The 23,363-nt window shown below is 44.7% G+C and overlaps 1 protein-coding gene across 1 annotated transcript; it reads right to left on the bottom strand.

Annotated features, from left to right (window-relative positions):
• Positions 1–6: 6 nt before the first annotated feature.
• Positions 7–16,037, bottom strand: map9 (microtubule-associated protein 9). The gene is made up of 13 exons (XM_080759747.1): positions 15,589–16,037; positions 15,357–15,435; positions 14,494–14,901; positions 5,224–5,444; positions 5,026–5,125; positions 3,749–3,816; positions 3,529–3,593; positions 3,286–3,448; positions 2,246–2,335; positions 1,360–1,521; positions 1,120–1,265; positions 772–907; positions 7–483 (listed from the first exon to the last, which is right to left on the bottom strand). The coding sequence occupies exons 1-13, from the start codon at positions 15,658–15,660 to the stop codon at positions 364–366; spliced, it is 1,830 nt and encodes a 609-aa protein (XP_080615873.1). The 5' UTR covers positions 15,661–16,037; the 3' UTR covers positions 7–363.
• Between the last annotated feature and the right edge of the window lie 7,326 nt (positions 16,038–23,363).

Below are 23,363 nucleotides of genomic sequence, written 5' to 3'. Positions count from 1 at the left end.
TGTCAGAGCATGGTTATGAAACAAAACAAAGTAAAACAGAGTGCGACCTTTTATTCCTGACTGCATTATAGGCCTAAATGCATTTGATTGCAAATGATTCTACATCCAGTACAAAGCTTACCTAACAATTACAAAACATACAGATGTTTCTATACAAATATGGCTCAAATATACAAAATCTTACCTCTGGAAAACAAGGATGTGTAAAAATGTAAAACCTGCGAATACTGCCACTGTAGACTAAAACAAAATCTAATAATCAAATTTGAATCTAAACTAATATCTGAAGAATCAAACTAGAAATGATTACAGTAGCTAGTATAATAAAACACACAGGCTTAACAGATGTCACAAAGATGGACATTATTTTCTAAATGGTATGGTTTTATTGGGAGGGCTCCAAGGAGGAGGTGGCTCATCATCGAGGATAGCCTGTATTTTTCTTTCTTCTCTCTGTCTTCTTTGTTCCCGTTCTTTCTTTATCTGTTGGGAGATTGCAACGTCGGCGGTCATTACAAAATTGACCAGAAGTCCTGTCCTAATAATAGTAGATATTAGGACCTATAAGGAAACAAGACTGAATTTAATAAAAGTTTGAAATTTCACCAAGAACAGAGTTTAGAGGAGAGAGACTTGCTGCAGTAATTGATCAACAACATCATCTAACAATTGTTTGAAAAAAAAGAAAGAAGAAAAGTAGCACGGTAACCTAAACCATGTGCCTTGTGTACACTTGTATCGGTTATTACCACAACTGTCTACTGTACTTACCAACCACTTTTCATACATCTCTAATGCCATTTTATCCTTTTCTTCTTTCAAGTAGGTCTCTTCCTCTACTTTATTTTTATGTTCCTTGTGCTCTTCAGTCATTTGTTTCATGACAAAATTCTTCTTCTTTTCATTCCTAAAATTATTTAGAAAGAGGAGGGGGGGGGGCAGCATAAATAAATATTCTGATAAGCTTGATTGACATTCAACAGTTCAAATTAAATTAATGGGGATGCTAAGGTTGTTTACAACAATGGTTTAGGAGAAAGTCACTTACTTATTTAGTACCTCTCAAACTGTATAAAAAGCTTTATGGTCAGAAAGAAGTGCTACAGTAAATTCACTCACCAGGCTGAAAAAGCAGAGTTACTATCTTTCTTTCTTTCCTCTTCTGTATGTTGCTTTTTCAGCTTACATTTACTTTCAGCCCCTCTCTGTTGTCGGTACTTTTCCTTGAGCAGTTCATCATGCTCCTGTTTCCATTTTTCAAACATCTGTAAAGATTATAAAAAAACATCTACCCTCATTACTCAGCCAAACAATTGCATATTACCATGAACCCAAATGTACAATTAAATCACCACAGACCTTTATGGCAGCTTCCTTTTTTTCTTCTTTCTCTTCAATCGCTCTTTGCTCTTTTCTGGTGGTGGCGTGCTTTTCTTTGGCTTTTGCTTTGAGAGTTTCTGACTTCTTTTCTTTCCAAGCATTATAGGATGCAATGGCATGTTCCCTTTTATCCTGTTCTTGCTGTAGTGTCAAACAGACAACCAATTAGTGTTGAGGAATTCTGGATCATTCAGGATGTTGAGGAGTTGGAGACACTATTTCTAAGATACTGTAGAAGTCTAATGCATTATACTGTATCATGGGAGAAGTACATTGATACTCAGGTTCGTTGTCACATAGTTCTCTGGGGAAAGAAGGGATCGGAGCATAGCTATATACAAATATGGGGGAGGTGGGTGTCATAGGAACAAGACATACTCAATAAATGTAAAACAATAAATGCCTGTGCCATGACGTTTTGATTGTATGATTTTCAGATTATCAGAACATATTGCAACATACATTGTTTTGTATTTCCCATAGTTTTCAATATGTCTTATGAACAAAACAAAAAAACATTGCATGGATGCACCTGGGACGTATCCTCAGTGATGGTCATCAACATTGTTTTGAATAATATGTCTTATGAACAAAACAAAAAAACATTGCATGGATGCACCTGGGACGTATCCTCAGTGATGGTCACCAAGGTCATCAGGGTTTCGGGTCTCGCAACATCATACCCCTCACTCAGGTGACCCAGCCGGGGTGATCAAGTCCCGACTTACGTCCCAGTAGCTACCCACGAAAAGCTTCCCAATAGGGAAAGACCAGGGCCACACCGTCCGCCGCTCCAAACTACTCTGCCGGGACTGGGAGGTCCGGCGCATGGAAGGTATATTTCCCCTCTTTTTTTTCTTTTTACCTTTTTCTTATTCTCTTCTTTCAATTTGTCTTCTTGCGTCTTGAGTTGCATGTTCTCTCGTAACTTCCCCTTTTTCTTTTGCAGCCATTCCTGTTTAATGAAGAAAACCAGATAGTGTATTATATCAACAAATACTCTGATGTAGAATGAATGTCAAATTCCTGCTGAACTACTGATAAAAAGACAAAAGCATTGCGAAGATGCTAGATCCTACGGTACGTTGATTACGCAAACTGTTTTCTGCCTCGTTTTTTTAAAATGTTTTTTTTGTGGCTTTCGCCTTTATTTTATAGTTTTTATGGAGGGACAGGAAATGGGGAGAGAGATGGGGGGTGACATGCAGTAAAGGCCGTCGGGATCGGGAGTCGAACCCGCTGCACACTGCCATACTGGATTACCAGCCAAGGTGCCTGGACCGCTCTACACACCCTCCGCCAACCTAGTCTCCATATAAACACCACCTTTTAAGAGATAAGACTTGAGATAAAGTGCATCTGCTTAACAATGATATTGGCGATCTTTTTGTATTTTTATTGTGCATGTTTCTTCAACTTTTACTGCAGACAGTAAAAGTCTGACCCACAATCATAATTTCAGACCCAGTCATTAGCTCACCATGTAGTCTTTTACTTCCTGATATACTCTTAGTCCCTACTGTGCGGTGTATAGATGATTATCTTGGACTAGCTCATCACTCTGCACACTTGGTTGTAGGGGAGGTTTGTTGTTAGTTGTCCCTTTCGCAGATGCCCATGACAGGAGTTCAATCTGAATGTGAATGATGAACAAAACTCGGTCTCTGAGCTCTGCCTGTTACCCTCTTCTGATTTCCCGTTCACCTTCACTTCTAACCAATAACTGTTTGTAAATTTTGATTCCCAATTTGGATCCCAATCTCGCTTTTTATTTGATATTTTTGTTCTACGAATACCAGGGGCCTGGGTTTTGGTATTACAGCAAAGTACTTTAATGGAGTGACAATAAAGTCTTTCTGATTCTGTGGACACAAAACAGAATATATAATGAAACTGTAATCTGACCTGATAAATGGCAGCCCTGAGTGAATCTGCTGCTTCTGGCTGTGAGTCCTCCAAATGCACTTTTCGATCCAGAACTTTCAGTGTTCCCATATACTTGGATGTTACTTTTGAGGAGCACACACTCTGGGATCTCCGGGGGGATTTAGTACGTACATTTGATGTCCTATTTTAAACAAGAATATTTGTCAAAAAAAATATTTTCAATAGTACCTTTTTCCATTGATACTACAAGCATTTGCCTACCTGGTATCTGAGGAGTTTTCAGGGCCATGACTGAGTCGACTGATGGAGTGATCCTCTGAATTTCCCTAAATAAGAATAATTGTTTTTAAAGTGCTCACAGCAGTAAGGATTAGTTACAGTAGCAATCTAATCCACAATCTAATAAATATATAGTATTTAACCATAGGCACTGAAGCCTGACAAGGTACAAAATCCTCAAATCCAGTGATGAATGTCTTACATGAAATTCTTCAAACGACGTTGAATACTTTTCCTCATGGGCTTTACTGTCATCTGAAGTATGGTAATCTATAGGGACACAAATCACACCCATGTAAAGTAAGGTGCACTCTTATCATCACATCATCATGGCGTAAAATAGACACTGTGGCTATTTGCTCAGACACTGTTACGTAAAGTTCACCTTTCATTGTCAATGGGAATTTAATGTTTGTGCAAGACAAAAGTAAATACTAAGCCGATTTGCTCAGACACCATGACGTAAAATTCATTGTCAATGGGAATTTAATGTTTGTGTAAAACAGAAATAGACGATTTGCTCAGACACTATGACGTAAAATTCTCCATTCATTGTCAATGGGAATTTAATGTTTGTGTAAGACGAAAATCAACACTAATAGCTGAATATAGGAGGGACTAGCGCCCCACAAAAATGGGAATATAAAGAAAAAAGATCACACCTGTGTGAAGTGAGGGGTGCTCTTATCATCATAAATCAACATCATCATACATCATCTCATTCTGGCCAATCACAATTTGCGTCCTCACTTTTGTCTTCAATGTTTGTGTTTACACAAAACACTCAAAGCTGGCCATTCATTGTCAATGGCATTCAATGTTTGTGTTAGGAGTAGGACAATATTTGTCTTTTTTTTATATATATATTTTTTTTATCCCACGATTTTGTAACCCATTTTCACCCCTGTGCCAATCATCTACTGTGATCCTGGGCTCTACACACCCTCCGCCAACCTGGGGAGAGCAACGGACTTAACTCATGCTCCCTTCATGCCTGAGTGTCCAAGTTGCTCCTTTACACCTGACAGGGGGGAGTTTCCCTGGTTGGACGTAGCGCGTGGAAGGAACACGTTATTCCAACCAGTTCCTTTCCCCTCCATCAGGCGCAACGGCTGGCCAGGGGGAGGCAGTTTAGAGACCAGGATTACTGCATGTTTTTGTGAGGGTACCTACCCTAGGGGACACGGGGAGAACATGCAAACTCCACACAGAAAGGCCCTTTCGCCAACCCCGCCTTCGGGTATGGGCACTGATGACGCGGAGGAGGAAACACGCCGCCAGCACCCACAGTGCCCCGAGCGGGAATCGAACCCAGGACCTTCTAGCTGTGAGGCGACAGCACTACCAACTGTGCCACCGTGCCCCCCCAATATTTGTCTTCACACAAACCATCAAAGCTGGACATAGGAGGGGCTAGCGCCCCTCAAAAATAAATAGAAAGGGTTTATACCAGATAATGTGACACTCTACAGCTGGTACCTTTAGTTCCAGAATCTACTGTGGAAATTGGTAGTGACCTTGACCGCTCAGTTCTGGCTTCGGTAGACGTAATTGAGTCTACCTGGTCTCTTCCAGGCACCTATAGGTGGGAAAAAAACATAGCACCAGTTTGTTGAAGAAAATAGCATTTAAAATACTGTCTTAAAACCCCTCACAAATAAGACCAAAGACACTTACAGGTAAGCTCGAGCTTCTGGAAGTTGCCTTGCGAGGGGATGAGGCTGTGGTTGAATTGCTGACTGTATCACTAGAGAGGGGAATAGACACAGAGGAAGTCATGGCCCTGCTTTGTGGAGATCCTGTGTCTTCTTCAGTTTGGTCCACTATTCCCTGTGATCTCGGGGCACGGGTTCTTGTCCTTGGTTTGGGTGTGGGCTGCTCCCCCTCAACGATGGCATCTGTAAAAGAATGGGAATTATTTTTAAATTAAAAAGACACGCTGAACATTCAACAAGCCAATGTTGTGACATATTTACAGGCAATATTATATTTTTCCAGTGCCATGAAAACACTTTGGAAGCCGCTGTGGAGACACCACTCCATATCAAGAGACCAAACTAAGGATTTACAACACCTCAGTCCTCTCCAACCTTCTCTAAACTTGGCCTCTCAACAAGAATTGCCAGAATTGATGGCTTCGACACCAGAGCACTGCACACAATAGAGGGGATAAAATGGCAAGATCTCCAACAAGGTCTCCAACAACACGCTGCCCAACAGCCCCCCCACGTTCCAACTGGCAGCACAGCCGAGCGCCAGATGCGTTGGTAGGTACGGCCACGTCAAAAGACTCCCCCCTGAACACCCCACTCATGTTATCTTCCACTTTGACCCAATATCTGCCAGCTGGAAACTCCCCCGCGATGCCCCCCGCACCCGATGGATTGGTGCCAGTGTAACCGGTGTAATCTGTCTCTCTCTGCGTTGTGTTGAATCATGGACAGACGGACCCAGAACTCTTTGGAAACCAGCTTTATTCTGACAATGAATAATAAGAAACACGTCTCCACGTTAGTTCTTAGTGCAACTCCTCTCTCTCATTCCAAGACGGAAGTACAGAAGCTGCTTAGCTAGCGCGACAGTAACAAACAACAACAACAAATAATAGAACGTAACATACCTGACAATGAATAATAAGAAACACGTCTCCACGTTAGTTCTTAGTGCAACTCCTCTCTCTAAACAGGGTTAAACAAACACTGTATAAATACAGTACAATGTACAATGCTTATCATGTTATCACAGAGAATTCAATAAGACACCCACCTCATTCCAAGACGGAAGTACAGAAGGAAGAGGTGGGGGTGTCGCAGGACATTTATACAGGGGGCAAAAGGAGGATATTTAAAGGAGCTGTGACCTTTAATGCACTATTTACTGTATTCCTATACACGTGAACAATGGAGAATTAAGTCAGGTAAAAGCACTTATTTGTGTCCTATTTTGTGTAATTATATAATACTGTTACATTCACCCCCTCAGAATTACACAAAATTAGCAACCCACATCTCAAACAACAAACAGGCCCCAGGAAAACAAAACCACAACAGTGGAATGACCAGCTATAGCAGCTACCCATGAGAAGGTTAAGAGACCAGAGATCCGCTTGACTAGCGAAACCTCATAATACTCCGTAGGCAATATGAGGTGCCTTATACACCACACATATCCAGGCCGTAGTTGAAGTGGGCAGTGGGCACAATATATAAAAGTATACAAAAAAAAATAAACACAACCAGATCAAGAGGAAGTCAGGAAAAGAACAAAAACACACAGGAGAAACCCGGCGACAAAATCACACATGAACATTAACATCAACCATCGTTCCAAGTTGAGCCACAGACTCAATCAAACGACACACAGGCTTGATAACCCTACCAAACTTTGAGGTGCGCCGGGAACCTGCATCTTGGCCCTGAGGTAAAACAGAACAGGCGGGGGAGGGGCCTGGCATAGGGGAGGGGCTTGGCGCCGAAGAGGCATGTGGCCCGGGAGGGGCATGTGGATTGGAGGGGGCACACAACTCGGACGAGTCATCCGGAGCCAGGGAGGATGTTTTGGATGGAGGGTATAGACTGGCAGTGTCTGAGCCACCATCAGTGGAGGACTGTCCACGGACCCATGACGCTGTGCGGTCATCACAATCACTGACGCAGGAGAGTGAGTCAGACAGAGAGGGTGCAATAGTTGCTGCTGCTGTATCCACATCCGACACCTCAGTCCCACGCGGATCCGTCACAGGAGAAACACTGGACCCACTGGCGGCAGGCTGAGAGACTGTGGCTAAGGAGTCATCTAGGGGCAGGAAGTTGACTGGCAGCAACAAGTTGCGGTGTACTACTCGCTCATGACCCTCCCGGTCCCTGATCCGGTGAATGTGGAGAGCAGGATTCGAGGAAACAACAGTGTAGACAACAGAGTCCCACTTATCAGAAAGCTTCCGTTTCCCCCTCGCTCCCTTGTTTGCCACCAGCACCCTGTCACCAGGCGAGAGCGGCAGTCCCTTAGCCCTCTTATTGTACTGGTCAGACTGATGCTTCTGCTCAACTGAACTGTTCTTCTGGGCCAGGAGCATAGCGGACTGCAGGTCGCCCACCAAAGACTTCACATAGGCATCAAAGTCACAGACAGTGTCATCCAGTAGGACATTCCTAAACATGAGATCAACCGGCAATCTGGGAACCCTCCCAAACATCAAGTAGAAGGGAGCAAACCCTGTGGTCTCATGGACAGTGCAATTATACACGAAGGTCATGGACTGGATCATCTGAGGCCACTTCAGTTTTGATCTCGGGGGCAGTGACCTCAACATGTTGCCTAAGGTGCGGTTGAACCTCTCCGTTCCCCCGTTCCCCATGGGATGATAAGGAGAGGTCCTTGATTTGTCAACCCCAGCCAACTCCAGAAGCTCTGCAACCAGTTCACTTTCAAAGTTTGCACCCTGATCAGAGTGGAGACGCTGGGGAAATCCATAAACGCAGAAGAAACTATCCCACAGCTTCTTTGCCACCCTCTTCGCCGTCTGGTCTTGGCATGGGAACGCATGTGCCAACTTCGTGAAGTGATCAGTGACCACAAGAACATCCACAGACTTATTGTTCTTGTCCTCAGCAGACCAAAAGTCGATACATACAAGCTCCAGCGGGGCAGATGTTGTAATGCTCTGCAGTGGGGCCCTCGCTGCAGGCTCCAGAGTCTTGCTGAGAACACATCTGTGGCAGCACTTCACATGATTGCGCACGTCTTTCTCCATGTCATACCAGAAGAAGCGCTGACGGGCCAGTGACAGAGTTCGGGGCAGACCCTGATGACCAGCTTGAACACCATGTTCACCATGTTGAACACCAGACAGTGCCTCCGACTTCAAGGATTCAGGCATAACAAACTGAAACCTCGTATGCCTAGTCAGTGGGTCTTTCGTGACCCTGTAGAGGATGCCTTTCAGGAGCGTCAGCTTCTCCCACTGCCTCAAGACTCTCAAGACTCGCTGGTCCTCTTTGCAGCGCTCACGTCTGGAAGGTCTGAGTTTCCTCTCAACGTAAGAACAGACTCTCAAGACAACGGGATCCTGCTGCTGGTGGGATTGGAGGTCAGTGAGGGACATTGAAGGGAACATGTCGGAACCTGGCGGGCTCAGTGTGGCCAGATGGCCAGCCAGAGATGCTGCACGCTGCTTCGGGACAGTGTCCCACTCATCAGGGAGGGAGAGAATAGAGGAGACGTCCCCCTCCGACATGGAAGCATGCCCATCAGCAGATGAAGACAGTGACTGGGGCTGACATGTCAGCCGGAAGACATCCTGCACACACTCATGCTGCACATCACTGACCTGTTGCAGCAGTTTAGTGTATGGTTCAGATAACAGGCGCTGGCTCAGAGGCTTCACGAATGGATCTCTGCTGAGGGCATCGGCCACCACGTTCAGTCTCCCAGGAATATGTTTGATGTCGAAGTTGTATGGGGCAAGTTTGGAGACCCAACGCTGCTCACAGGCATCCAGTTTTGGCTTGGTTAAGATGTAGGTGAGGGGGTTGTTGTCTGTCCAGACAGTGAACGAATGACCCTTGAGCCAGTGACTGAACTTATCACATACAGCCCATTTCAGAGCCAAGAACTCCAATCTATGGGCAGGATAGTTGGCTTGGCTGCGACTGAGAGACTTGCTCGCGAAAGCTATCGGCCTTGCCTTCCCCTCACCCGCAGGCACCTGAGACAAGACAGCACCCACACCATCTAGGGAAGCATCAGTGGAGAGCATAAACGGCCTGTCAAAATCGGGATGTGCCAACACCACACTGTTGAGGAGTGCGCTTTTGAGATCTTCAAATGCCTTCTCACAGGCATGGGTCCAATCCTCGGGTGTCAGCTTACGGAAGGTTCCAGCCCTCCGACGGCCACTGGCACCCTTAACCTTCCTCTTCTGACCCGACGTTAGAGAATAGAGGGGCTTTGCAATAGATGAGCAACCGGGGATGTAATGCTGGTAGAACAGGGCCATGCCTAGAAAAGATTTCACTTTCCGCTGAGAAGGCGTACAGCCATCGACATCCATGAGGTCCTCCTTCTTGAAGCCAGAAATGACAGCCACCTTCTCCTGGTCAACAGCGACACCACTGCTGTCTACCACGTGACCTAGGAACTTCACCGATCTACGGAGAAAATGACATTTCTTCTGCGACAGTTTTAGGTTGTTGGCCCTGAGACGTGAGAAGACCACCTCAAGCCGCTTCAGGGATTCTTCCTCAGACGGGGCAAAGACCAGGAGGTCATCCAGGTAGCAGAGGAGACTGGAGAAGTTCAGGTCGCCAAAGATGCTGAGCATCATCCGCATAAAGGATGCCGGAGAGTTGCACAGTCCTTGGGGAAGTCTGTTGTACTCGTACAGACCTAAGGGTGTCGTAAAAGCTGTGTACCGCCTATCAGACTCATGAAGGGGAATGTTGTAAAACCCCGAGGTCAGATCCATAGTGCTGAAGAAGGCGTTACCACCGAGGGCAGCCAGACAATCTCCCTGATGGGGCAAGGGGTGGGCATCCTTTACAGTCTTGGCGTTGAGCCAGCGGAAGTCCGTGCAGATCCTCAAGTCCCCTGATTTCTTCCAGACCATGACCAGTGGGGAAGCATATTCACTGATAGACTTGCTAATGATGCCTCTCTCCTCCATGTCGGATAGCACTTCTCTCAGCTTGTGATAGTCGGCTGGAGGAACACGCCGGTAGGGCAGTCGGAAGGGGCGTTCATCAGTGAGGTGGATACGGTGGACAAAATCATGCGCTTCTCCACAATCCAACTTGCCCTTCGAGAAGACATCCTGATAGGTCAACACTAACTCGGCCAGCCTCCTCCTCCATTCTTCAGTCACTTCACAGCTCTCAACATCAACATCCGCCAAGCCACAGCTTCTGAGTTGCTGTAAAGGGTCGAGCCCAGGGTCTGAGTAGGACATAGAGTCAGGGTGGGAAGCAGTCTGTGACTTGCATACACCTTGAGTAAGGGGCAGGTCCTCCATGGCGACACAAGGGAAGACGTCGGCCAACTTGGCATTTCGGCGCAACGTCACAGATCTCTCAGTGGGATTGAGGACCTTCATAGGAACCCAGCGGTCACCCCACATGGGTGTCACTACTCGCCCCACCATGATGTTCTTAGGAGCTGATCGGGCAGAGGTGGGCTCGACAATGACAGTACTCCCAGGTGACACAGGGGCATCACTCGGCAACTTGCCCCACACCAAGTACTCCCGCCGGGGCAGTAGAGTGACTGCTTGTCTCAATCTCACAGTGCCAACTCTATCCGGTAGATCTGGTTCAGACCAGCGGTTAATGCAACTCAGCAGCTGGATGAACTCCTCACACTGTGGGTCAGAGTTAGTGGAAGATATGAGATCCCAATACTTCTCAGTAGACTTCATCCTCTTCACAATGGGCCTGATCACATTGCTGCCAATGATGAGTTCATCTCTCTGCCCAGGCACGAGGAATGTAGGGACTACAAACTTGAATCCATAAATGTCCATTTCCAAATCATAGATACATCTGGGCTGTGTAACAAGGCCACCACAGCCAATGAGGACCACCTTCCCAGGCACAGGTTTAGGATGCAGAAGAACACCCGCAGACCTCAGCTTAGCCTCCGCGTCTTCACTGAGTGTGCAAGACATGCTGCCTGAATCAAGCATCCCCTTCATTGTAGACTGGCCACTGACGAGCACAGGAGAATAAAACAGATCACTGGCTACCCCCACTCTCTGTGACCCCACAAGGATTACTGTCTTATCATCAGGAAGCTTGCGGCAGCAGTTAACATAGACGGACTGCAGATCTTCAATGAGGGTTATCGCGTCACTGCCCATGCTACCCCTCTCACAACATGGGCGGGCTAGTTTAAATCAGCACCAGAGGCAGCTGCAGGTTGAGCGGCTTGCGTACACTCATGTTTCATGTGTCCTGGACAGTAGCAGTTGTGGCACAGCCTGTAGAGCCTGCAGTGTGCATGAGTTGAGTGTTCTCCAGAGCCACAAACTCTGCATGACGAAGGCTGAGAACCCTGCTGGGGTCGGCCAGACTGGCGGGGGCGGAACTGCTGATGAGAGCGGCCAGACTGATGGGGAGGACCTTGACCTGGGGCAAGAGAAGCAGTGCACAGGGACAGGACCTTGTCAAACATAGCAACCACCTGCTGAACACCAGAATCAGTCACTGTGGGGCTGGCCGTAGGAGTCACTGGGGCGACAGTAGGAGTAGGGGGATGGGCGGACGAAGCAGGAGGCTGGGGGCTCATCACTGCAGTGGTGGGCTGAGAATGACCATAATAGACTGAGGCAGGAACAGAAGAGACAGGTTCAAGAGCCGGATGATGTGTCCCTTGCGCTGGCTGCAGCTCCACACCGTGAGAACAATGGGAGGGAAATGCCATGGGCATCTGACTGTGAGCTGACAAGGTCAATACATGTGGGGACTGGACCGCTGTTCTCCTCAGACCCCTCATGTGAGCATCAATGCGTTCCTGGACTTCAGCTGCAGTCCACTGTTCAGGTGTCTTCAGTTGAAACAACATGGCAAGACTGGGGTCTGGGCAGTGACTAATGAACATCAACACCACTTCAGCCCCTGGGTCCTCCACATATTTACCCCGCCTGCGGAGACACTCATCTGCGGCATCCACGGACTTGTTAAGGCGAATCCAATAATCCATGGCACTCTCACCAGTTCTCGGAACAGTGCTATAGAAATCCTTCATGGGCAGATTGGAGTACGTCAACTCACTGAAGTTGCTCTTCAGAATGTCAAACACAGCAGTGGGCATATCTGCAGCATTCAAACCAGGACGGCTGCGGAGCGACACCTTCACCACATCCCTAGCCTTTCCAGTCAGTCTCGAGACAATAAGCTCCAACCTCTCCTCATGCGTTTTGCAGTCCATCCTCCTCAGAAAACATCTCATCATGTCCTCCCACTCATGGATGGAAAATGTGTCCGCTTGGTCACCCCTGAAATATGGCGGGGCCTTAGATTCTGACTGAACAACAACCCTCAACTGGGACGGATCAACATGACTGGTGGGCTGGGCTGGGACTGCCGGCTGGGTGCTACTGCGCTGGTGCATGGTAGTAAAACTGGCTGCGATGTTCTCCCCAATCTGCTTCGCAAGATCAGCAATCATGCTACCAAATGCCTCTGTGGTAATGACTTGGGTGGGGGTAGGGATTTGGACAGGGGGAGGGTTGAACTCCGCAGCTGGTGTGGATCTGCCAACAGGACCGGACTGGGCCATGGACACGGAGCTGGTAGCAGGGGCAGATTGGGCTATTGACACGGGGCTAGCAACAGGGTTAGACAGGGAAACTGGTGTGAAGCTGCTAACAGGGCTAGACTGGGCTATTGACATGGGGCTAGCAACAGGGTTAGACCGGGAAACTGGTGTGGAACTGCTAACAGGGCCAGACTGGGCTAATGGTGTGGAACTGGCAACAGGGACAGGTGAGTTAATCATCGACAGGTCATCATAACACCCAAAAGAACCCACAGACCCACTCTTCTCATTTTGCATGGAAAGCCATTGTGCCCTCCCCTTCCCAGCAGTGATACGACCACGCCCAGCATTGTCACGACTAGCCATCGTAAAATCATCAATAGTGTCTCCCCTAGACATGTCAATTAATCAAAGTATTGTGTGTGTGGGGGGGGGAATAGGATAAATAAAATAAAATAAAATTATAACCCAAAACCCAGGAAAACCATGTAGGGATTTGTAGACCTCATAAACACTCAGATAAACAGACTTGAAGTAAGCATGGGGAAATTGCATCAAAACAAATGCACTTTTCCTTTCTTTCTTTTTTCTTTGTCCTCTTTCTATGTTATTTTAATTTATTCCCTTTCTCAATTATAATAACTGGTGTTAAAACCAAAAGTTCGTGTCCCAAAAAATTAAAAACAACAAAGTCCATGGAAGTAAATCAAACAAAAGAAACAAAGACGAACTCCAATGAACTCACTGAACCCCAGGCACAGACTGACCGTCACGATAGATCATGCCTCCACGGAGGCGGGGCAGATGGGCTGCAGTGCGGGGGGGGGTGATGGACGAACGAGAGGAGCGGGGTTTCGGCAGCTTTTCCCCGGGGACCAGGCGAGCGCTGGTCGGCGATGCAACGGGTCGTCACGGCACCAAGTGTAACCGGTGTAATCTGTCTCTCTCTGCGTTGTGTTGAATCATGGACAGACGGACCCAGAACTCTTTGGAAACCAGCTTTATTCTGACAATGAATAATAAGAAACACGTCTCCACGTTAGTTCTTAGTGCAACTCCTCTCTCTCATTCCAAGACGGAAGTACAGAAGCTGCTTAGCTAGCGCGACAGTAACAAACAACAACAACAAATAATAGAACGTAACATACCTGACAATGAATAATAAGAAACACGTCTCCACGTTAGTTCTTAGTGCAACTCCTCTCTCTAAACAGGGTTAAACAAACACTGTATAAATACAGTACAATGTACAATGCTTATCATGTTATCACAGAGAATTCAATAAGACACCCACCTCATTCCAAGACGGAAGTACAGAAGGAAGAGGTGGGGGTGTCGCAGGACATTTATACAGGGGGCAAAAGGAGGATATTTAAAGGAGCTGTGACCTTTAATGCACTATTTACTGTATTCCTATACACGTGAACAATGGAGAATTAAGTCAGGTAAAAGCACTTATTTGTGTCCTATTTTGTGTAATTATATAATACTGTTACACCATCACCATGGGGACCTACACCAACTGGGCTTGTCACTAGCTGAAGCCGAGCCCCTAGCACTGGACTAGCCAAATTGAGAAGATTGGTGAAGCTGATTGGGTCTATACGCATGGTGTCGCCCCCGTCGCCAAGCAAGAGACCTGATGATGATGATTCTTTATGACATGACAAAGTACTGTACGTTGTGGAAACAGACCTGTTGAGATGTGCGCAGAGCTCGTTTCCAATGGCTGTGGACTGTTGGCTTTACTTCCTTCTTCATGAACGGAGTCTCTCATCTGCTCAGAACTTCCAGGGAGCAATACAGGGCTTTCACTTGGGGATTGAGAATGGGTACGATCCATAGCACTCACGGAGTCAGATGAGTCATTCTGGTTACTGTTGGATGGTTCAGGAAGATGCTCGTCTTTGTGTGAATCTGACGCCATGATATCTTCAGACGAGGCGACAACTCTTTGCGTTTTCAGGAATGAGACTCTCTTAGGTCTGCTGTTTTCACCTTCATCATCTGACAGGTCAAAGTCATTCATTTTGGCCATGTTCTTCATAGCTGCAAATGCATCAATCCTCTTTTTTCTTGATTTGAGAAGGTCCTTCAAGAAATCTGCAAGAGAACATTATAATGGTTAAGGAACTATTAAGAGCAAACCATGTTTTCCCAAATGCATCTGCAACAATTCAATTATATTGTTTGTTTTTTTAAACAACCTATTACTACAATTCATTAATTAAGTAGTAATATAGGACAACCAAACAAGCTTTCCCAGGACGCCTATTGGTATCAGCTAGTACATATTGCCTTCAATGCCTTCATTGCTAACAGTACTGTGTTTGCAATAATAGGCCTATAAATGATTACACTCGCTGACTGTAAATGCTCTGGAAATACTCTGACGGAAATGCTGAAAGTATTTAATATATTTTGTATTTTCTAGATTGTCAAATTTGTGGATTTAAAGCCGTTACAGTTAAAAGATTGTTGCGTGCTAGCCCCATATGGGACGTCACCTCGAGCGGAGGTGTTCGATTCGATATACGTGCGTTCTGTGTTCTTCTTACCATTATCATCTTCATCTGAATAGGTGTACTGAGTGGTCTTTTTCCTTGACCTAGAAGAGACTGCAGTTTCCAGTTCACCCTAGAAAGAGACATTGTATTTCACCATATCACAACACAACAAGACAAGTTAACTACATTTGATAATAGTAAGTAACAATAAACACACCAAGAATGCTAACAGTATATGCATTCCTCTCCTTTTAGCGCTTGTCCAGGCAAATTGACTATTTACCTGAAACGTTGTTCTTTTTGACGCTTTGGGGCTTTTGGTGTAAGCCATTGTCCTGATCTCTCTCTCGGTCATTTTCAAAACAAGATCAAGGACAATTAAGACACTATGGTCTGAGACGAGTAGCTAACAACTACCGTTAGCTTTGTAAGCTACACAAGTTCTGTCCGCCTCACACGCCAGAAAATCATCACTATCAATGTAAATGGCTTTAATGCAGCTTTGAAAACAACGACAAAGACCACGGTCAGCGAGCCCGTTGTGGTTGTTGACGACGGTAACCCAGGGAAACCCGAAAGGTCAGTTCCGGGTTTAAATGTGCGCATGCTCACAGCTCAAGACCAAACCAAATCTTCTCACATAATTAGTAGTTCCAATTTCTGAACGGCTTAACATTACTTAATAATATATCATGTCGCATGTTCCTTTTTTACGTATCACTACAATAACAATTAACCACAAACAAACCGCTTATGGCTCAGTCAGTCTACACTCTACAGTCACTGTCTGTCTACAGTCTACACTGTTACTGACCATATAATCTCCACGCCGTCGCCATCGCCATTCCTCTGCTATCACTAGATGGTGGTAGAGGGACAACGCTAGATATCAATGCAGGGCAGCAATTGAGTGCGTGCGTGTGTGTTGATGGAGCAGTAGAGGAGGGGAGAGGGGGGGGGGGGGGTTACATAAAAAAAAGAATACAAAAAAATGTTTTAGAAAATGGTGCTTTTGATTGATTGATTGATTAATTTATTAACAGATTTACAGATAATTACAGTACATTTCAAGCACAACTCAAAACAAAACTGTTAACTGTGGACGACACCATAAAGCATACACTTGTTTACAATAGGGCCAACCATGTTCAATTAATCATAACAATTAGAGACGTAAAAATATAGGCCTACTCTATATAGCAAAAAACAGGAAATCATCATAGGTGAGGTAAAAAAAAAAGAAACATACATACAGTGAGGGCCGGGAAAGGCTATACCTTAGTGCTATATTCCGTTATAGATTGTGGATTCATCCATACATGTAGCCTATCACATGTATCTACAAGTACCCATTCGATAGGCTTATTTTATTTATATCAGAGTATGTCTAATACAATTTGTGTGTGCTTGCTAATGCAACGAGGGAGATAGTTTGATATTAATATTTTAATTTATTTAATACTTTGCTTCAGGTTTCATTACTGAGGCTCCTCTCTAGAACAGCCAACAGGTTTAACTTTATTATATTGAAATCTGTGATTGTTCATTTTGAAAACGTTCAACTAATTAAGTTGCTTCTGAAGGTTACAATGTGTACCAAACCAAATTGATGTTTGCCAAAGACCAAAGTGATAGGGGTGGATTTACCTTTGCAAACAGCATATTCCTTTTCATTTTTTGTAAAAAGGTTTAGTGGTTTACAATGATCACAACGCTGATAAGACTCAACCAGTTATACATTCACTTGGAGTTCCATAACAATCACTACGTTTTTATTTATTGATTGGTTTTATTTTGGGGGAAAATTAGGATGTAATTAATTTACTATAGGCTACTAAATACTTGAATTGATACAGATCGAAGAGTGCTGTACAGAGCATTAGAGCAGGATGACATCCAGCAGCCATCACATTTACAACCAAAACGTGTTGAGAATCCGGCAGCCATCACATTTACAACCAAAACGTGTTCAGAATCCGGCAGCCATCACATTTACAACCAAAACGTGTTGAGAATCTGGCAGCCATCACATTTACAACCAAAACGTGTTGAGAATGCATGATTTGTGCATCAGTCACATTTGAGAAGTATTGCACTTTCCCCCAGATAGCATTTAGCAGAACCTTATATTTATTATACTCCTGCCTGAACAGACCTTCCTGTCACTTTGAGACTAGAGATTATGATTGAGTCGATGCCAGTTATTGTTTGCATCTTAAATTATCATGCAAAGACTGAACATAATTTTCTTTAGTTATTTATGTTGTCATGACATTTTATGATACCATAAATGACTAAAGAAAGAAAATACATCAATGATGAATACAAGACATCCTTGGTGTTTGTGCTGTCTGGTTTGGTATGGAGATTAACTGTTAACGTCATGCTTTACAAGTTTACTGGAAGAGAATTATCTGACTTCTCATAAAAGGAAGTCTTTTTATGTTCACTCCAATCATGGTAAAAATGTAAAAAAGGGAGAACAAAGATTGCAGATGTGAAATATATACACCATTAAACCCACTGTCTGAAGGAGAAGCACTCCCTACAAATATTTAAGTGTTGTTATATCCCATACGTAACGTGTGTGTGCGCGTGTGTGTGTGTGTGTGTTGTATTTTGATGAATTGAACAAGGTGGACCCTCTTGTAAACAAGTGTAATGCTTTATTGGGTCGTCGACTTACAGTTAACAGTCTTTGTATTGCGTTTGTGCTTGAAATGTACTGTAATTCTGAAAACTGTTAATAAATATTTAAATCAATCAATCAATCACCTTTACAGTAAAAGCCAGGTTACAGATCCTTCCCACCTTCCCACCATCAACCTTTCCCTCTGGTTCCCCTCCACCCATGCACCTCATTGCTTGCATCACACAGGGCTTGTTACAGAAACTATGTCACACATTCTGAATGGCTGTTATGCCTATAAAGGGCACATAGCATGCCACGACAGAATAGTTGATCTCATAACAAAATACTCTAAACATTTTACACTGTCTGTGAGAATGTACAAACATTCCTGTGTCAAACCTTCCATGTTTCAACTCGGTACTGAAAATCCTGAATTCTTTGCACATCTCTCTGCTAACACAACACTGACACCAGATGTTATTGTTGTCAATGAAGAGAACAGATCCGTTTTCATTCTTGAAGTGGCCTGAACCTTTGATTCTAGCTTTATGACCAAAATCATTAAATACCAGCCGCTCCTCCAGACCATCATAGAGCTAGGTTACAGGTGCAATCTACTTGTGCCTAGGACATATACTGTAAGAGGCTTCCAACAACTTGGGATGCCCAAAAAAGCAGCTAAACGGCTTGCAAAATTCTGTGCAATCTCTTCTACTATCGGTAGCCGCCAAATATGGCGAAGACGCTGTTACTTCTACCCCTGTATGTCTGTCTGTCTGTCTGTCTGTGATGTAATATATAGTACTAATCCAAATAAAATTATGCAATAAGACGGGGCCAAGCCATAAAAGCAAGAAAGCTATACGCAATATGCACAATGAAGCCATAGAAACAGATGAACTAACTTGAGAGAAAGAAGACCTGCACGCCAAGGTTCAAGGTGATTAGCTCGTACTCTCAGTTCAATATTCCGAGCTTGTCTTAAAGCTTGTCTTGTCTGCTTGTTCAGAAATGGCCTGGAAGGTGATGGGGGGTGGACATGCCCATGATCTTCCATTTGCTACCCTATTTATTTGAAATTGGTATTTCACAGTTACATTGCCAAACCAGCTGGACATACCATATCTCAAGATTGATTCTACTATACCACTACTGTGCCAGTCACTACCACTGTAGCCTGGGCACCAATCCATTTGGGGTTTATGAACCGGTCGGGAGCGGATGATATCGCTACGTCATGTTGTAGTATTGTTTTGTAGTCATCAATCTTCCGGAACTTCCTTTTCCCTCAAACCGGAATAACAATAAAAGCTCTCGTAGCCTGTAGCTTTTATTGAGAAAAATCTGTTTGAGGGAAAAGGAAGTTCCGTTTGATTGTTCCTGCCTGTCGACTACGAAACATGAAACAATACTACAACATGACGTCACGATATCATCCGCTCCCGACCGGATCATATACCCTAAATGAAATGGTGCCCAGGCTACTGTGACTGACACATGACGTCACAGGGGGCAAGCTTTAAACATGGGGGGGGGGGGGGGCAAACATTAAAGTCCATAGACCTGGCTGCCACATGCGTGAAAGCCAGACATCGGAGGGGGTAGAGCCCCTCAAAAATAGATATTATGAAAACAATGCAGCCCACTGTGTGCTGAATAAAATAGTGCATAATCCTTGGACAAAGTCAGTTCAAAACACTAGCAAGTATAATTTACAATGTTTAAATCAGTTCTGGCCAAAAGTATTTCAGTCCTCTCCAGGCCTCATCACTGCTTGTTGATATACGATTTGTACATTAAAAAAGACATTAGTGTTTTTTATTTTCATAGACACTGATGAAGGCCAGAGCTTTGTCTAAAACTGAACTAAACACTGTAAAATATCCTGTCTTGTGTGAACCCATTCTTTGGTAAGGGAAACTGTATCTGTCCCATCCATTATTTACTTCATCATCAGGTAGAGTCAAATTTAAATAGGTGTGCTGTAGCCATGCAGTGTTAAGGGAAATATATAAACCTATTGTAGTGTCCTGGGCAGTTAGTGGATGAGTTTGCCATGGGGCACATATACTTCGCATATTGTTGTGGGGTGCGTTAGTCCAACGTCCCAATAAAGTCGACATCCATAAATCTGACTACCCAATTTTCCGATCATATAGCCCCATACTAACCCTATCCCCAAACCCTAACACTAACCGCACGCAGAAGCCACGCGTGAGTCTTAACCTGCCACGTAGTTGGACTAATGGGATGTCGGATTAACACCCCCTTTGTTTTGGTGGGGACTCCTCACTAGCTGGTATGTACATTGCCATGGTACCGCACTACTTAGGAGGGAGTGAAATCCAATCACAACGGATTGGTGCCAGAGCAAATCTGCTGAGGGGTGAGGGCTATATATTTTTTCTGGTTTCCAGGCTCTCCCCACTGGCAGGTGGTAGTGTCGTCGCTACACACGAAATAGGTCAGCATACACACGAAATAGGTGACATGGAAAACTGGGACTTGTGGCAGGTTAGGTTACTGAATGCCCATGCATGAGTACACAGACACCACCAATTGCACTCATACAGATAGTCCAGGCCAAAGGGTTATATCGGCATTGAATGATTAATTGATTGATTGATTTTTTTAGTCACAGTATGTATGGGTACATTTCAAACAACTGCTACGAGGCTGAAACCATGAAAAGCACTAAAGACTTGTTTACAGCAGGGTTCTCCATTTTCAATTCATCAGTACATTTAAAGACATACAAATATACACTTCTATGAAAAACAGGAAATCATCATATGAAGAAAGTATACAAGGGAAAAACATGTACACAGTATGGGAAAAAAAGGGTTGGGGGGACTCTTCGAAAGCCATTGTCGAATTGCAGCCATCCGTAGGTGCTCTTTGAGAGCAGTTTTAAAGGAGTCTAGGGATTCACATTTCTTAATGGCTGTTGGTACTAGGGCGTTCCACATTTTAGTGGCATATAGGAGCAAAATGAATTGAATCCCTTGTTTGAGCCAAATCTGGGTTGCACATCGTTTGTTGAACTCCCTCTGGTGTTGTGAGTGTTGACTTCGTTGACATTAAGGAAGTATTTTGACATGTACATGGGTATTTGGGTATCTTGGTGGTGTAGTGAATCAGTGTCAGACAGTGTTCCGTTCACCTTCACCATCTGATCTCTCCCCTCCAGGTAGGATTGCATCCAGGCTCCAGCTCACTGATGTGCTATCAAAACCAATTGCTTTTTGCAAGCTGAACGACAGTCCAATTAAGGTCCTTATCAACGTGGGAGCTTCCGTGAACTCACTGATCTGCCAAGGAACCCTGCCTGGTGCCCACAATGCACCATCTCTCCACTGTGGCCATCCACAATGATTCAGATTCAGACTGTGACAAGAGAGTAGGTGCAGATCGATGCAAGGCCAAGGACTGCTCCAAATAAAAGTGGCCAATAAAAAATTCAATGGTCTGCAGTAGCAGCATTAGATAAAGACAGCAAGGCATATGTTATATATCGTAGACGGCAAGTGTAATGTCATGTCAAGCAGAGGCTTGATGACCTTTTGACCTCCCCACGGGACACCCATTCCGGGTCACAGCTCCATTGTAACACCCAGGATTCGAACCAAGGTATGGTCCTCATTTTGGCTATCCAGCAATTCCAGACGGCAGACTCGTTATGTTATGCAGCTGTGAGTTTGGTCACTTTGGTGGAATAGGCCTACATTGGAGAATGAGAGCCATGTGCATGGACCAGCTTATGAACCAACACTATTTCTGAATGACTGCTTCACTGCGATTTCTAAAAATTACATTTCTAAAATACTCGGCCAAAAAATAGAACAAATATCACACATCTGTTTTCTTTTGATGTGTACACTGTATCATTTTATTGAAATATATCTAAGTGCACAAAGTATTGTTCAGAGGCCTGAATGGAAACAATTGACCCCAATCGTTTTTAGTGTTTGACTGTACTCTGTTGCTGTTTATACATTCTGTCTAATAAACTATTCAATCAATCAATCAATAACCATTAGCCTATGGGGAGTTCCCCTAGATATCAGAAATTAGGCTTTTGGTCATCAGGTAGAGACTCTGAGCCACTGCTACACTGCCACGTGTGGGGCAAGGATAGACCTGGGTTTGAATCTCAGGCTCAAATCATGCCCCATCATTGGGGCATTAGAGCATCCATACCGTGCCTCAGCATCTCAGGACCTCTGGACTTTCTATTGGGCGAGTTACGTATAGGTTACTAACTTACTGGTACAGATGGACCCCCTCAGGTGCATGGGCTGTGTATAGCGTCCTGGGATCAGTGGACTTTTAGTGAGGGAGACTTCCCAGTAAACCTCGGGGCGCACACACTTTTTTATTGTCATATTGAAGTTGTGATTTGGGGGGAATTATGTGTTATGTTGCTCTCTCTGTTATATTGTTTATATCAGCCTAGTATTTTAGAGGGACCACACCCCTCCCTATATTCCTTTGGTTTGGTGCTTTGTGTTTCTAAATAAAATATTCTCATAAAAAGTCATTGTCATGACTAGGCTACTCCTTTGCATCAGCAACCCACGAGTCATTTATTTAAAAAGTTGATATTCTAGGGGGCACGGTGGCACAGTCGGTAGTGCGGTCACCTCACAGCTAGAAGGTTTGACGCTGTGGGCGCTGGCGGCTTGTCCTCTCCTCCGCGTCATCAGTGCCCATACCCGAGGCGGGGTTGGCGAAAGGGCCTTTCTGTGTGGAGTTTGTATGTTCTCCCCGTGTCCCCTAGGCCCTAGGGTGGTACCCTCACAAAAAACATGCAGTAATCCTGGTCTCCAAACTGCCTCCCCCTGGCCAGCCAGCCAACCATGACTATAGAGTCTGCAGATTGTCTGGACTGTCCAAAATAAAAAACAAGAAAAAAAAAAAAAAAAACGTTGAATTAGGCCTATAAGAAATGTATAATTCGATGAGTTTGTGGATAATTATTTAAACCGTTATGTCGGGGCAAAGTCTTCTCCAAGCCAATCCCACTTCCAATGTTATCTCTAAACGGCCCATTGCACGCGATGGATGATGAGTCCTGAAACCAATTCACTGTCTGCAGCTGATAGGTTGTCGGGATGCCATGCTGATGATAGGTTGTTGGGATGCCAACCTACTTGCGCACGGATTGGCTCACTGGTGCTTTCGTTAGTTTCTCATTGATGGTATAGTTCACTCTCATCGTTTGACCGTGTAAATTTAAATTAATATTTTATGCGGGTTTTTCCCCCCAGAATGTGTTGGCACTGGCAGTCAGATCATTTGACAGTATGCCGAGAGGAAGGACGGTACACAGGATGAGCGCATGGACTGAGGTTTTTGGAGAATGGTGGAATTTCTACGAGAGACAGGATAGGTATCTCATAAGCCTATAGACATAGAATAGTAAG

Source organism: Protomyctophum bolini (genome assembly GCF_963924005.1).
Source record: "Protomyctophum bolini genome assembly, chromosome: 3".
Classification (NCBI taxonomy): domain Eukaryota; kingdom Metazoa; phylum Chordata; class Actinopteri; order Myctophiformes; family Myctophidae; genus Protomyctophum; species Protomyctophum bolini.
This window is presented reverse-complemented; position numbering and strand designations above follow the sequence as displayed.

Bases quoted from the DNA above. Each gene is read 5' to 3' on its own strand.
- map9 (XM_080759747.1), bottom strand. From the start codon at position 15,660: ATGACCGAGAGAGAGATCAGGACAATGGCTTACACCAAAAGCCCCAAA. The intron at 5,126-5,223 runs GTAAGTGTCTTT...TCCCACCTATAG, and splicing joins CCAGAAGCTCGAGCTTACCT to GTGCCTGGAAGAGACCAGGT. The intron at 3,449-3,528 runs GTAGGCAAATGC...TGTTTAAAATAG, and splicing joins GAAAACTCCTCAGATACCAG to GACATCAAATGTACGTACTA.